The 15,525-nt window shown below is 36.8% G+C and overlaps 2 protein-coding genes and 1 pseudogene across 4 annotated transcripts; all 3 read left to right on the forward strand.

Moving 5' to 3' along the window:
* The first annotated feature begins 1,867 nt into the window (after positions 1–1,867).
* Positions 1,868–7,677, forward strand: LOC147865151 (protein NUCLEAR FUSION DEFECTIVE 4-like). Of its 2 annotated transcripts, XM_087317898.1 has the most exons (4): positions 1,868–1,983; positions 4,772–5,136; positions 5,263–6,170; positions 6,769–7,677. In XM_087317898.1, the coding sequence occupies exons 2-4, from the start codon at positions 4,798–4,800 to the stop codon at positions 7,322–7,324; spliced, it is 1,803 nt and encodes a 600-aa protein (XP_087174024.1). In that variant the 5' UTR covers positions 1,868–1,983; positions 4,772–4,797; the 3' UTR covers positions 7,325–7,677. The 2 variants fall into 2 exon arrangements, with proteins under 2 accessions (XP_087174024.1, XP_087174025.1); XM_087317899.1 differs by lacking the exon at positions 1,868–1,983 and having other exon boundaries at positions 4,995–5,136; positions 5,212–6,170.
* Positions 7,678–10,010: 2,333 nt separating this feature from the next.
* Positions 10,011–14,333, forward strand: LOC147865152 (cilia- and flagella-associated protein 73-like). 2 transcript variants are annotated; one of them, XM_087317901.1, is made up of 7 exons: positions 10,011–10,109; positions 12,112–12,248; positions 12,880–12,973; positions 13,052–13,120; positions 13,221–13,381; positions 13,676–13,928; positions 14,136–14,333. In XM_087317901.1, exons 1-7 carry the CDS (start codon positions 10,047–10,049, stop codon positions 14,307–14,309), a joined length of 951 nt encoding a protein of 316 aa, XP_087174027.1. In that variant the 5' UTR covers positions 10,011–10,046; the 3' UTR covers positions 14,310–14,333. The 2 variants fall into 2 exon arrangements, with proteins under 2 accessions (XP_087174027.1, XP_087174028.1); XM_087317902.1 differs by having other exon boundaries at positions 10,057–10,109; positions 12,120–12,248.
* Positions 14,334–14,861: 528 nt separating this feature from the next.
* On the forward strand, positions 14,862–14,954 carry LOC147865153 (U6 spliceosomal RNA; annotated as a pseudogene).
* The last annotated feature ends 571 nt before the right edge of the window (positions 14,955–15,525 follow it).

Genomic DNA, 15,525 nt, shown 5'->3' on the forward strand with positions numbered 1-15,525 from the left:
CTTCTTGTGATTGCCACTTCCAATCCATCTATTACCAATGAAGCATTTGTCATGATGCTGATGGATTCCTGGAAGTCCCTAGCTGAACATGGTCCCCAAACATCAAGCTCTTTGAAGCTCCACCAACATTAGAAGGTGTTATGAAAGATGAAGCCATCTTGGCTATCATTGATCTCTTGCCTCCCCTTACCTCCACGCCCTCCATTCTTACTTGAAATTGTTCATGGATTCCACTACCTCATGTGCGTACCATGTTGTTGGCCATTTGGTGAGTGTGTACATGGCTTGAAAGCCATACTACATAAAATAAGTAGTAAAATAAGTACAATAAATATGCTTTAGATGTTGTAGCACTAAATTATGATGATAGTAATTGTTGGTTAATAAACCAAAGTCTAAGATCGTAGTCGATTAAACGACATTATAATGATAGCAATTGTTGGTCAATAAACCAAAGTCCAATATCTTACTTGGGCAAGTAACCAAAGCTATAGAAGAAATTGGCAAAACTATGACCAACCTCCTTTCTTGTGCACAATGTTGTTGTTGCTATAGAAAATGTATGAATGGACATGTTTTCATTAATACATCCACATTGTTTGTAAGTTGCAAGTGATACTTTTTCGTGATTGAAGCATCACCCTTCACAAAAAGTGGGGTTTCCTTATCATTTCCTGACAAGAAGTTGAATGGTGGTGTGTATATCATTTTATGACAAGAAGTGTGATTTCCTTATCCACTCCAATGTATGTTTTCCACTCCCATATAGTTCCCTTAAAGACCATCTTTACATTTTCATATTAGGTTTTACAACACTATCTTCCAACAAAATATTAAATCAACACTCAAAGGGCAACCCTAAATAGATCATTTGAAATGATCAAATATAACTTCCTAGCACACAATAGTGTAATGACCAAAAGAATCCCTTTTAGGGCTACGACCATTCATTTCATGACACATTTGTTCAACAAAACAAGTTCTAAAGATTCTATCAAGTGTATATAGATGTACGTTGAGAATATTGAGGGACCCATACATTCTTGGGGAGCACAAATGTTCCAAACTTGACATTTCCTTTCCCAATGTTTGAGTATTTTTGGAGCTTAGCTAATCAAATTTTTAGGGAAGAGCAATAGATAAGTGGTATGTGGCAACGAATATAAGCATTAACTATAGATATCACATTTAAAAACTTGGCATAAAGTTTCCAAGTGGATAACTTCCAAGATTACAAAAATGCATTTACCTTCTTTAGCCCCTGCCACCAGTTCAAGTTGTGTATTTTGTTGAGCCATTCCGTTGTGGAGGATAACCAAGATGTCAGATCAATGCACTCAACCCAGATTGGCATTGAGGAATTTCAGGGCAAGCATAAACAATATAGAGCCAAAGAGATGCACATACACTTCACACACAAGATTGACAACGTCACCACGAATGATAGTGGCACACACAACTTGTTTGACCAATACAAGGGACAACCTAAAGATGTCTAACCAACACACACATACACACACACACACACACACACACACACACACACACACACACACACACACACACACACACACACAAGTTGGATAGAGAGGGGGTAATGTGTGATGACCACAGGTGATCCAAACAGACAGAACAAGGGACACAAATTGCCATTGGCATCTACACGGATACGAACATAAACATCGACATGGATATTGGTATTGATACTAACTAATGTTGACGGGGCAGGGGACACGTTAACCTTCGGATAGACACCATCCTTCTCAATGTACATATGTACTCCTAATAAGTTATAACCCTTTCTCAAGTTTGGGAGGTTTAGGCTATAGGCTATAGCTAGCTATATTCTCTTTCCTTCTCATACATATATTTTGTTCATAAAAGTATTTTCAAAGAGGTTTTTTGCTCTCTCTTTGTCTCTTCTGCTTCTTCTTCTTCTTCTTCTTCTTCGTCTTGCAAAGGAAAACACTCCTATTTCAACAGGTATGCTTTCTCTCTGTTTATCCCCCCCCCCTTGTGCAGATTAGTGTTAGATTTTGATCCGTTTTATTCTCACATCTAGGTTTGCATTCTCTTCTGTTTCTGCCATTAACTCACTTCTCACCTATAGATTTAGGGTTAGAATTTCCTTTTCTTATCCTTTCTGAAAAGTAATTGTGTCCTCAGTTTCTGCATGTGCTGTTGTAAGCATAAGTGTATGAACTAGATTTAAGCTTGCGATTAGTATCAGGGTTAGATTTCGTTGTTTTAATCATATGCTCAGAATTCTTCTTTTTTTTTAAAGCAGTTTTTCTTCTCTATTGCCGGATGTGGATTGTATAATCAGGGTTTTAAGGTTATAGCTTTTCTTCTTCTAAAAATCATCATGTTGTCTTACCCAAAGTCATTGTTTGAGCAGGAAAGTTAACTTTAAAAACATTTTTCTCAAGGAGATTGAATCAACCTTGAAGAGATTCTTTAGAGGAGAAAAGTTAATCCTAAAGACATAATGTCGAGGAGAAAAGTTAGCTTTAAAGCCATTTTACTAACAGAAAAGCGATGGCTACCTATTAACCATGATGATACATTTGAGTTTTTGCTGCAAGCTGCGGCATATATATAGTGCTTATGCTTTGGTGGCATGGCCTTTAATGGACGATATCCATTTCAAGTTTTGATTGTAAGAAAACGAATTTGTAAAGCCATGTTTTTTTAGTGGATAACTCAGCCTTAAAGTTTAGGGAGAAATGTGTTTATAAGTCCTAGGTCTGTAGATAATGAAGAACAGATTACTCTTTAAAATTATTGGATGTTCCCTACCAAAATTCAACCAATCTAAGATATCCCCATAAAAAGGTTTTTTAAAGGTAACTAGAAAACCCCAAAAAGTTTAAGGTATCCCCACCAAACGGTGACAAATGATTGGTTGATCTACATTCATGTCATGACTACCAAGGAATGAAGGATTGTAATGGTATAGGTTGTAAGGTTTTATTTGTAAAGTTTCTTTGAGGTTATAGAGTCCTATAGCATGTGCAGTTGTAAAGTCCTAAGCAGTTGCATGCAGAGCTCATGCGTTTTACATCTATAATATATATAAAAGGAGGATTCCCTCCGGCTTGATTTTAAGTAGATCAACATGAGGCATACAACATCAATCCTTTGATTGCTATCTTGTTGTTGCCAACCGTTTCTCCTTCCTTCTCGATTCTACACCTCTTCCCCACGGGTTCTGCCTAGGTTCATTGTGTGATCCAACATTGCTTGTCCATCCACTCATCCCTCCTCCATCTCCTTTGATCCATTCCCATCCTCTTGTCCAACCATTGGCCCTTGTCCTCTTCCTCTTCCTCATCTTTCTGCAATCCAATTACACTCATCCTTGTGCCTGCTAATTGTCAACATCCTCCAATCTGATCACATTCACCCATCTGCGAAAGTGGGGAGAAAGATGGGTTCGAAATTAAGGCATATCCGACAAAACCAGCTATCTATCCAGTACCCTATAGATTCTGTCAAGTTAACATTTCCTTTCCGAAAAGTATATTTTTTCACAAGATTGTGTGAATAGCACATTTCTTCTCAATATTCCTTTATGCACATTCCTGTTGATTATCTGTGTCAATCAGCTAGGGGCACACAATATTACATTGGATAGAGTCACACAGATTGCAGGAATTTCTCAGATTGCCCTGACCTTGGTGTGATGGACAATGTATACGATGTCATGAGATTGTTCTTCTGTTATGATGTAATTTAATAACTAATTTATGTATCATTATTTATTTTTCGACCCGCTTTTCAACAGCTGTTGAGATAGGGCAAGAAGACATTTTCTGGCCAATGTGGAATGGGCGAGTGCCCCAGTTCCTAGACTGGAGCAGCCAATGCATGCAAGTCCAGGGATCAATCATGTGGTCATTCCAGTTAGGGTTTGGTTCTGATGTGTATGGAGTTGTATGTAAAGTTGTACGTATAAAGTCACTGTAGGTTAGGCTCTGTATAAATTCACTCAAAAGTTATGAGTGGATGAAGATGGTTTTTTGAAGAGGTGACACTTGGTATCAAGAACTTTCCAATAGTGACATACTGGATTATATGTTGATCGGGTCATAAAGCTTTACAGGTAATGATAGAAAGTTGAATTGAATGATCTGATGGTCCTAAAGCACATTGGAAAGAATGATAGTTTCTAACCATGTATAGCACTAGGACGATGTTTTATTTTGAGGTGCTAAGATAGTGCCAACAGACTTTTACCGGTGGCCTCAGAGTTTTACATCATATGCTTAACTGGAACACAATCACCATCCGCATTTTATTTGTGATTATACTTTCGTAGAGATGTATACAGTTAGCGCTTTCACTTTGAGTGTTGTGTAATTTCTTGTGTTTGCTTGATCCTCAAATTAACTTAGGATGGTACATTGTAAGTGAGCAGTTATAGCCATTTATAGTTTTTGTTGTATGACCTATTGAGTTCAAGGAAATGTATAGTGCGTATGCTGTTTTATCAACAGATTAGCTATGAGGTTATGTTGTAAGCTGAGCATTTATATTCATCAATCATTGGGCTCTTTGTTATTTGTGCTATTTCGTGCATCAAGAAAAAAAACTATATCCATGAATCTTCGGCTTTTGGATTATCACCTCTTGAGTTGCAAGAAGTAGCCATTTTCAATGCTTAAATATTTGTTTATATGTGCTGTTTGAACACCCAATTAATCTACTATATTATTTTATAAGTGAGAGAACATGTATTCTTACAATTCATTTTGCTTTTAATACTTAGACAGTAAAGCAGCAGCAATTGCCTGCATGCCGTCAGAACATGGTCATACATCAACAGAAAGCAAGCCTCCACCTTCAAGATGGATGGTTCTTGTGGCTTCAATTTGGATCCAAGCATTCTCTGCAAATCCATACAATTTCTACTCGCCCACATTAAAGAGAGTCTTAAACATCAACCAATTTCAGCTGAACTTGCTTGCGGTTGCAAAAGACTTTGGCGAACATGCGGGTATTCTTGCAGGAATCCTATGCAATAAGTTGCCACCATGGGGTCTACTTTCCATAGGAGCACTTTGTGCATTTATTGGTTATGGCTCAATCTGGCTCGTGGCGAGTGCACAAATCAGCTTTTTGCCTTATGCCATGGTAAGAACCCTATATACTATATAAACTCTCTTTTTCATCATATAGAGTGAAATGTGATATGTGCTTTGGTATCAGAGAACTCTGAGAGACTATCACTACTTGTGTTCTTCTTCCTGACCTCGGCAGATGCTTATAGCGATCTGTATCGGTTCCAACAGTGCGACTTGGTTCAACACTGCTGCACTTGTGACATGCATGAGGAACTTCTCCCATAGTAGAGGATTGATAGCTGGGTTCCTTAAAGGGTTTGTGGGTCTAAGCTCGGCGATTTATACCCTAATTTTTACATCATTTCTCTCTGAGGACCCACTTCAACTCCTTGTATGTCTTGCGATTGGACCTGCAGCAGTTTCCTTGATCTCCATGAAATTTGTGAGGCCAATCAAATCTGAGGAGATGCGAGACGAGGAAGAGGAGCAATCAAACTTCTTCTTTGTATATCTATTGTGCATTCTCTTAGCGATTTACTTGCTTGGTGCAACTTTTGTGGAGGAATGGGTGTCCTTCCCAACAAAGTTGGTACCTAGTGTTATTGCTGGTGTTATGCTTTTGTTCCTTGTGGTACCAGCATTTGTTCCACTTCGATATTACATTGAATGGAATTTCTCAAGGCAAAGGGAGGCGCAAGCACATAGTGATTCAGCAAGGCAGCTTTTGCTAGCTTCAGGAAGAGTATCGAGGAGAAGAAGAAGAAGGAGGAGAGCAACTGAAAGAAGGCCTCGGCTTCCAGATATTGATGAAGGTGATGAAGAGGCATTTTTCCTTGCATTGGCTGAGGGAGCTGTTACAACAAAGAAAGGTCCTAGAAGAGGAGAAGATTTTAAGCTAAAGCAGGCTTTGGTGAAGGCTGATTTTTGGCTTCTTTTTCTTGCATTCTTTTGTGGTGTTGGTCCTGGCATAGTTACACATGACAACCTTGCACAGATTGGTGAGGCTCAAGATATCACTGACGTGACGACGTATGTGTCTCTCCTTAGCATTTTCAATTTTCTCGGCCGTCTCGCTGGTGGCTTTGTATCAGAGTACTATGTCAGGTTTGCATCCCGTCACTTGTTCTTCAGTAAGGCAATGCTATCAGCAAACCCTTCAAACCTGAACTTGTAAATTCATTTTTTTAGGATCAAAGTGTTTGTTAACCGTTTATGTAATGGCCTCAAAAATAACATTAGACCTATGCCTTCAAATGTGAACTGTAAACATTATTGTTTCTAGGAACAAAATATTAGTTAACTGATAATGTAATGTTCCCAAAGGGGAAAAAGATATGAATGCCTTCGATTACATTTGCCTACTATGCTATGAACGTTACTTTAGAGACACTCCTAGAGTTGCAAACCTCATTGCATAACGCCGTAAACAAGGAATGTAACATTACCCATTGCTTAATGACTTATATAATGAAAGTGACATTAAACCCATTGTGTTATACTTGAATCCATGACCTCAAGGTTGTAACGCATGAAAGCATACCACAAGACACACCATCACATTATTACATTTAATTATAATTTTGAATGGGCTTATAAAGACATTTCTGTCACATAATTCCTTAGCACCGATATCTTATTTTAATTCTTGATCTGCCATTGGTAGGACAAGGTTTTCTAATTTTGTGTGTGGTGTTCTTTGCAGAAGAAATGCTATTCCAAGGCCTGTTTGGATGGCTATAGGACAAGCCATCAATATAATAGCAAATGTTCTCTTTGCCTTTGAAAGAGGGGGTTTTCTCACACCAGCATCTGCGATCATGGGATTTTGCTTTGGAGTACAAGTGTCAGTTATGATCCCAACTGCATCTGAACTATTTGGACTGAAGCATTTCGGTGTCATCTACAACTTCATCAACATGAGCATCCCATTGACATCATTGTTCTTCTCGGCACTTCTTGCAGGTTTTCTTTATGATCGAAAAGCAGGACCAGGTAATATATGCTATGGGATGCAGTGTTTTCAGCTCACATTCATCACATTGGGATGTGTTTGTGTGGTGGGAATTCTTGTTAGCTTGTTTTTGAGCTATCGAATTAGACCAGTTTATAAGACTTTGTATCCAAGTGGAGTGCATGATACTACTCTTCCACAATCAGATATGTCATGGTCGATCCTTCCACAATCAGACCTCTCATCGTCTAGCCTTCCACAAATAGATGTCTCTTCTAGCATTGAAGATGTGCCAACTTCTTCATAGTAATTTACATGTTTAGAGATATATATATATAGAGAGAGAGAGAGGGAGAAAGAAAGAAAGATTACGTCTTTTTGTATGTCAAAGAGGAAAACCATGAAACGAAAAGAGAGCTGCCAACTAAGACAGTTAAATTCAAGATATTTAACACACTTTTTAGGAGTTTTTGTTACACTGCCATTTCAATTGGACAGGAGTGTGTTTTTACTCATTTTGAGAAACATTTTAAAGCTCGACTGTGCTTTCTCTTGCTGACATGAAACCCCATCATTGTTGTAACAATTTTGATCAGATTTTGAATCATTTTGGATTTTTTGGTTTCCAAAATTTTGAATACATATTTAGCTTCTTTTTTTCTTTCTTGTCTTGATGGATGTGTGGAAATATGAAAAAAAGCTTAGTTTGAGGTATTGGAACATATGTATCTACTGTGTTCATGGTTTCTCTAGAGTGGTTTCAAAGTATGGCTATACTTCATTGAAATTCATTGATATATATTGGATTTGGCAAGAAATACAAGGCATGCAAAAGCAATCAACCATCATAATACAAGTCATGAAATGCAAGTAATGTGTTCAGGTGCTTTAGCAAGTAATACTTGGACACTCTCCTAACATACAATTAATCATTCCTTATATACATGTTCTACACACACTTTTCTCTCATTTGGAATATCTCATTTGGAGCTCTTACATTATGCACTGAAGTGTTTGATCATTGAGGATAGATAACTAGAGGCATTAAGGATGGAGAAGTAGGGTGCTAAAATTGGAATAAAACATTGCAAAGGATGACCCCTCAATGTTTGCTCAAATACAAGGTATAAAATGCCAGAATGTATCCGATGATTGTTTCTTACTATCCTCATGAACTTTGGCTCTTTGAGAGCCTTAATATTTCTTCAAACTTTCTCACTCAAGTTAGGTGTTGGGGTAGCATCATAGCATCATAACCCACAAGTATGAAGATATGCAAGGCATGCAATTAAAACCTATTGACGATGAAAATCACTTATTGAATGCTCTTAGTGTGTAAGGTAATTCGAGAGAAGTATGATGACTTGTTAAATAGGCATGAAAAGTGTCATATTCAAATGTCTGTCATGAAGGATGAGCACACATGTGCATGCATTATTTTCACTTACAATATTTTTACTAGAGTAGTAACCCCCCTTGTAAGGAAGGAGTCACACAATAAGTCAAAATTAAACTCCTCATGGACAATAAAAAATCTATTCTATAAACTATTCCTTTCCATTGATCACATATTTGGTTCAATTGTTCCTCACTTTCTTCTAAAATGTTAGTAATTCTACCTTGCATGCTTCACTAATTGAAGTATCTCCTTTTTCTCAACGATACATATTGTTCTATTGCTTTCAACATGGTTGCTTAATAATCCAATGATGTATCATCAAATTTTACAATATGGTTCTTCTATTCCTTAGTATTTGAATGCAAGGATTCAACAAATTCTCATCTGCAACTTGAGTCGTTGAACAAAACACTTGTGTTCATCTTCATTGTTGATGTTTCTTTTGTAATCTAATATAACCAAAGCTATACACATGTTGAGTTTGGAATGATGGTGATGCTACACATTAAATGTAGGAGTAATGATGACCAAGAAATTATCATAATGACATGGATGAAATTGATGGGAAAGGTAGAGAATGAGAACCTCAAAATAACCAAACCCATATCCAACAAAACATGGAAATTGTCAACTTCAAGGGATCATAAGAACCGAAACATCAAGGCTTTATCCTAGTACTAGTTTCTTGTGAAACATCGTCACTCATCAATATGTGTATCTAGTGAGACTTGTAATCCATGATGATATATATCTACATATGATCACTCAACAATACGTATTATTGTTTTTAATGACCAAACCCATTCTTATATCTGATATTTGTATAAAACATGCACATCACAGAAGATATTTTCAGCTTTGAAATATTGGATGGCGAACTTTATTTTTCAACTTGTACATCATGTTGAAGGATAACTTGTGAGATGCAACAAAACCTTATATTAATGCACAAAGAAACTAGAAAAGACTGTTGATATTCCATAGTTGGGTAAACAGCTCATCAAGGAGAAAACAAAGAGCACCAAATAAGGTAAAAGAACTCAAGACATGAGAAAGCGTGTGCAGTTTTCAAAGCTAAATGTAATCCAGACAACTACACAATTTCCTGTTGTTTGTTTCGGTAGAATGTTGTTGTTGGCGAAAGACATCCACACAAAGAGGCAAGGGAAGGAGGTTGATGAAAATGCTACCAAATTATATCGGTTTATTTATCACACGAGAAATGTAGTACACATGTAAGTTGTAACTAACACATTCCATCACATCACATCAAATGATTTATTCAATCAATGTTGTTTGTTGCTTTCATTTTGCTTATCCTTTTTATATGTATATTAATATACATACATACATACATACATAAACATACATACATACATACATACCTACATACATATACATACATACATACATACATACATACATACATACATACATACATACATACATACATACATACATACATACATACATACATACATACATATACATACATACATACATACATACATAACATACATACATAACATATATACGCTTAAAAACTGAACGTCGTATTATGAACTAAACTTTGCTCATTATGTACAGGAAAGGAAAAATGTAATGGACACAAAATTTATAATTAAAATGAATGCAATGCTCTGATTCCCTCTCAGCGTCCCCGTTTCTGCGTCGCTCTCTTCCTCTTCACAAGGTCACTCTCTCTCTCTCTCTCTCTCTCTCTACACATAACATATATGTGTATGTAATTATTTACATGCGTATGTGCATATGTGTATGCATGCCTGCCTATGCATATATATATATATATATATGCTTTGTCTATGTCTGTAACTATCACTTCAGGCCTTAGATTCCATGATTTGTTTGCTGTATGCAGATAACTTAATAATTGGGCTTCAATTCTTTGCCATGTTTTATTATCTCTGTACATATGCTTCATAAATTTGTTCAATTGGTACTTGCTTAGAGAGAGAGAGAGAGAGAGAGAGAGAGAGAGAGAGAGAGAGAGAGAGAGAAGCAATGAAATGAAATAAAATTACATTGCCAAAAATTACCTATGAGACCAATGCTAGATAGATGGATAGATAGATAGATATTTTATTATTGTCCTCTGGGTCAAATATGCCCAATGGGAGCAAACTAAAACATTTTCACGTAGTATGTGTGGCACTGGCATGAAATTTCACGTAGTATGTGTGGCACAGGCATGAAATGTATAACCGAAAATGGCAGCCTATGGGACCAAAGTTACTGATGCTATGAAAATGCAATGACCCATGGGACCAAAGTCACAACCATCATCTGATAATTGAAGAAACAGAACAACAAAAGGTAATGTAACGTGGTAGTTAAAAATGACCTAAGAGATCAAAGTCACAACCATCATCGTAGAGGTGAAGAAATAAAGCCACAAAAGGTAATGAAATGTGATTGTTGAAAACAACCTATGATATCAAAATCACTAACATCATCTAAGAAATAAAGAAGTTAAAATAACTTCTACTACAGGCATTTCTGGACTTTAGGGACTGTGCATGTAACAAGGGAATGATTGCATTGAATTCTTTTTTGCATAACCTTCAAATGATTCATACAATATGATGCTTGCCATAACCGAGTTTGTATCTGTGGCAATAAATAGGCTATAAGAAATGCATGGATATTGTTTTGCATAACCATAAAATTTCCAGATAATATGGTATTCACTATGACCATAGAGATAGTTGGTAATTGGTATACTGTTAGAACGATGCAATAATATGCTCATACAGGGCACCACCGATACATATTGCATTATCTCCGCCTGCAGCCAATTTAGAAATCTATAATTATCATGCACGTGCAAAAATTTGTAGGATGTGTGAGTCATCAATAGTTAATAATTCCCAATAACATAAAACGGTTACAAGATATCTGTCTCATCTTGTTAAAATGGCATACCAAGCATTAAACTATTGCCTAAAGTTCCATTCCCCTCCTTTTTCTATTTAATAATGTCCTGTTACAGTGATGAGAGTTCTGACAAAATCTCTTTGAAAAATCGTAGTAAAAAAGAAGTTACTCCCTTAGTGCACCATACCCAAAACGGGTTTATAAAGGTAGGTAAGTCTTTCAGTTATCAAGAAAGTGTTTGTTTTGCTGAGTGTTGTGGGTATCTATGGCAATGATACACCAATCCCAATTATATTTTAGCTATACATGTTGACTCATGTCACAGGTTTTGGATTTTAGCAGCTACGGATTTGGGTCTTGGCCACGTTTTTCCAACGGGGCATATCCACTAGTTTCAACAGCTGTTAAATCCTCAAACATTAATCACAAATTATGTGACTACCTTAAATTGATGGCAAAAGAGATCACGGCGTCTTAGTGTATTATGGGTTGAAACTATGCTGTTTAGCTCTATTGTTTGGCTCCTCTAATAGGCGAGAAAAGTAACGTGCGTTCTTTATCAGTCTGTATCAGCAACCAAACTTTATTGGTTTATTTTATCACAATTAGATCATAAGCCTCTTTGGATAAATTATTTATTGTCTCATTTCAAATTTATGTTGTATAATATAGATTATTATGGATTAACTAATCGATGAATGTCTTTTGTGTTAATTTGGAAAAACTGCAAGTATGTAAGTGATAGTTCCATTGGTTAGAATTTGCTTCCAACAATTTGATATATATTCCTCTTTGTGAAGCTTCACAGCTTGTGTTTGGTAGCAATGACATCTGGTATGCTGGACAAGGCCCTACCGGCCACAAGACTTCTAGAGAAATGTCGTCTCATGTTCCAGGTACAAGAGGCTCTTGAGAATCAGAAGGTTGCATTTGCTAAGTAAGTTGATTGATAGTACGACCACTATAGATCAGATTGTATGTTCTTTCACACATCTTTTGTATGTGGAAATTATCGTACATAACCACACAATTGTATTTGTCATGTCCTGTGCTTAAAGTTCTTGTTCTTGTTATGTATTAATACTCATATATAATGTAAACTTAGGCAATACATTTTGCTAAGAATCCAGACCACTGTAAGTGATGACTTGTGCTAGACCAATGGTTTTGATCCCTCATCCTACACAATAATTGGAATATAGGTTTCATAGATGAGGGTAAAAAGATCCTGAGAATTGTTTTTTGTAGGACTTAATTACAGTCAATGAAATGCAATGTGTTGATTTAAGAGGCAATAATTCTTTATTGCCATGTGCAGAGGTTTCTTCACCATCTTGTTTCTTATTCATGACTTACATTCTACGCACTATTGTCTGCATTTGAACCGATTGTTCATAATGGGGCTTGGATGAAACCTTTGGGTTACCAGGATATCTAATTTTTCAAAGAAAATGTTTCTAGAAAGGATTTTGCATAAAAGTGATTTTCAATTTCAGGAAAATTAAGAAAGCAAAAAATAGTGACATTATGGATATTTTTACCACTAATGGCATTTTGACTGGAAACAGAAAAGAAGAAGAATTACAGAAACGAGAGGAGGATCTGAGGTTGAAGGATCGGGAGCTCCAAGATTCTCTTATTGGATTTTCAAAATTCTTGCAGGTATATTTTTTTTCTCATTTTGCAAAATAAACTACCATAAAGATACTGTTGAGTCCTAACAACAGTACTTTTGTATAGGAAAATAATACTAAAAGAGTTCGAGCGGAGAAGAAGGCAGATGATGAGGCTCGAATTCGAGAAGAAAAGGTTAGAGTTGGCTGATTTGTTTTCCCACATGTATCAGCAATGGTTTATGTGTATGTGTTTCACAATCATATACAATTACTGAAGGAGCTCAGAGATGCAGGAAGTTGAAATTAGAGAACTGGAGATGAAGTTAGAAGAGCTTCAAAAAGAAAGGGCAATAGCTCAAGCTAGTCTAGAAAGGATGCTAGCTTACCAAAAGTATCTTGAAATTGTGGTCGATGTGACACCAGAATATCATGAAATTAATGATCTCCTATTGAGGTTTGTGAGTACTCTCTACAATGTTGTGCCAGTATGCTGTATACAGTTGTATAATAAAACAACGAAAGAGCTGAGAAAAGAAGTCTCAATTATGAGAAACAAAAGCTTGTGTGGTGGGAAGTCGAATCTGTCTGAGCCAACAAAACTCGGGCTTGCACATTGAAAATGATAATTACACACATACACTTCTATATAGATGTAATTTATGTGGGGCTAAAGTCTTGTATTATGTTGGAATGGCTCCACCTTCGACACATGAAAAAGTAACCCAAATGTTTTCCACTGCATTGATAGGCATTCAACCCTGTCTTCAACAAAGGATGACCTGACGGAAAGTATAGAGGATTATACCAAATCATTGGAGAAGCTTCGAATGGAATTGCTAGCCTATCGCAAAACTACCCACGACGAGATTCTCAACTTGGAGAATGATGTTAGCTCTGCAAAGCAAGCATATGAGAAGAAGAAGAGGGAGACTGCAGAGATGCAATTGCAGGTGGACTCAATTCTACAAGTGGCAGCATCGAAGACACTTGCTCGAGGCCAGGTAACGATATGGGAAGGTTTTCATTTTTTTTTTTTCTCTAGGGATACTAACAACCAACAAACAATGTGTGTGGGATTTTCATGTGGAGGGGATAAGAGGTTCTAGATCAATGTAAGAATGCTGGTTTTCAATTTTGAAGGAATAATAGAAGAACGCTGGATGTTTATTCGTCGTCATTTTTTTTGTGTTGTACGTGTGGTTGTGTAGGTGTGCATGGCAGCTGAAAATCTGTTTTCTCGGGTCTGCCAGTCTTCCATGATCAATCATCCACAGCATACCAATCCTCTTAAACAACTTGACGTTGTGGGAGACTATATTACAGATATCGGACAAATAATAAAAGCATCTAAAGGATCGAGTTACAAAAACATGACCGTATAGCCGCAAAAAAGATATAAACACGATTTTCGTTTGATTTCATGATATTTGGATTTTGATCCATAATTTTTGTTTGAATTCCTTGAAGGAGCTTACTCCAACCATGATATTTGGGCCTAGCTTGACTTGTTTCAACAATTCATAACATCCAATCATCAATTTCATTGACACTAACCTTCTAACAACTCTCTACATGTTTCCATTTGGATTTTAAAACAGTCATTAACTTAATATTGTGATTCTATGATTTCCATTCGATCTTTAATTGATGATTAAAATCTACTCATCGATATTCAATCTTCAATATTGGCTCCAGTTAAACTTTGATTTCAACTCCTATGTAAGTGGTTTGTTTACTTACATCTTTGATCAAGTAGTTCTTATACACATTTTGTTAAGACACATGTGGAGTTATACTCTTCAAACAATTTTGTAGTGTGGTTAAATTAGGGTCAGGCATATCATTGTAATCTCCAAGTGCTAGAAAGAAATTCGAAGAATTAAGGTTTGGTTGCCTCCGACTCTTGCAAACTTTGATCTAAAAAGAAAGAAGAAGATTCGGGGCCATCTGATAAAATTGGAACGATACATAGAAGATTAGCATGGCCCCTGTGCAAGGATGACACACACAAGTCAAGAATGGTGTATGAAAGCCTCCAAAAAGTTAGATTGTTTACGTTAGGTTGTAAATGTGACCGGTTGTTATCCGCCTAGGAACAACAGTGCCGAGTCTTGGATAACATGATCGCGTTGTCGCGAAGTTTCACGCGTGCGTGTCGGATAGGACGGGACCACGGGGGTCTTGGATTAGGGAGTGAGAGAAGGGAAAGAAGCTTGGGAGTTTAATTGAGAAGGGAAAGATTAAGGTTAGAGCGGTTAAGATCGGAGAGATTAAGATTAGAGACAAGACAAGACAAGTATCATCGAATGATTATATTACGAAAACACCACATGAATTACAACCATGGCAGCGTAGGCCGAATGTAAACCCTAATCGGATAGGGGAAAAGAAGAAGAAGAAGAATGAAACCCTAAAACGAGATCCTAAAACTCGAAACCCTAAAACGAAATAGGGATCATTAAAACTCTAATGGTCTCCCCAAAACAACAAGATGACAACCCCTTCCCAAGTGACCCCTCACTCCCTTTTATAGTAATAAGGGGTGAAGCACATTACACAAAGAGAGGCCAAATATTCCCTTCCTTCAATGGGGAATAT

Source organism: Azolla caroliniana, unplaced genomic scaffold (assembly GCF_043228905.1).
Source record: "Azolla caroliniana isolate FFs.n. ecotype wild unplaced genomic scaffold, voAzoCaro1.0.p SCAF_4, whole genome shotgun sequence".
In the NCBI taxonomy this organism is placed as follows: Eukaryota; Viridiplantae; Streptophyta; class Polypodiopsida; order Salviniales; family Salviniaceae; genus Azolla; species Azolla caroliniana.

Coding starts and splice junctions, on each gene's coding strand:
- LOC147865151 (XM_087317898.1), top strand. CDS start 4,798: ATGCCGTCAGAACATGGTCATACATCAACAGAAAGCAAGCCTCCACCT. Junction 5,137..5,262: donor GCTTTTTGCCTTATGCCATG/GTAAGAACCCTA, acceptor TGACCTCGGCAG/ATGCTTATAGCGATCTGTAT. Junction 6,171..6,768: donor GTATCAGAGTACTATGTCAG/GTTTGCATCCCG, acceptor TGTTCTTTGCAG/AAGAAATGCTATTCCAAGGC.
- LOC147865152 (XM_087317901.1), top strand. CDS start 10,047: ATGCAATGCTCTGATTCCCTCTCAGCGTCCCCGTTTCTGCGTCGCTCT. Junction 12,249..12,879: donor CAGAAGGTTGCATTTGCTAA/GTAAGTTGATTG, acceptor GACTGGAAACAG/AAAAGAAGAAGAATTACAGA. Junction 12,974..13,051: donor GATTTTCAAAATTCTTGCAG/GTATATTTTTTT, acceptor ACTTTTGTATAG/GAAAATAATACTAAAAGAGT.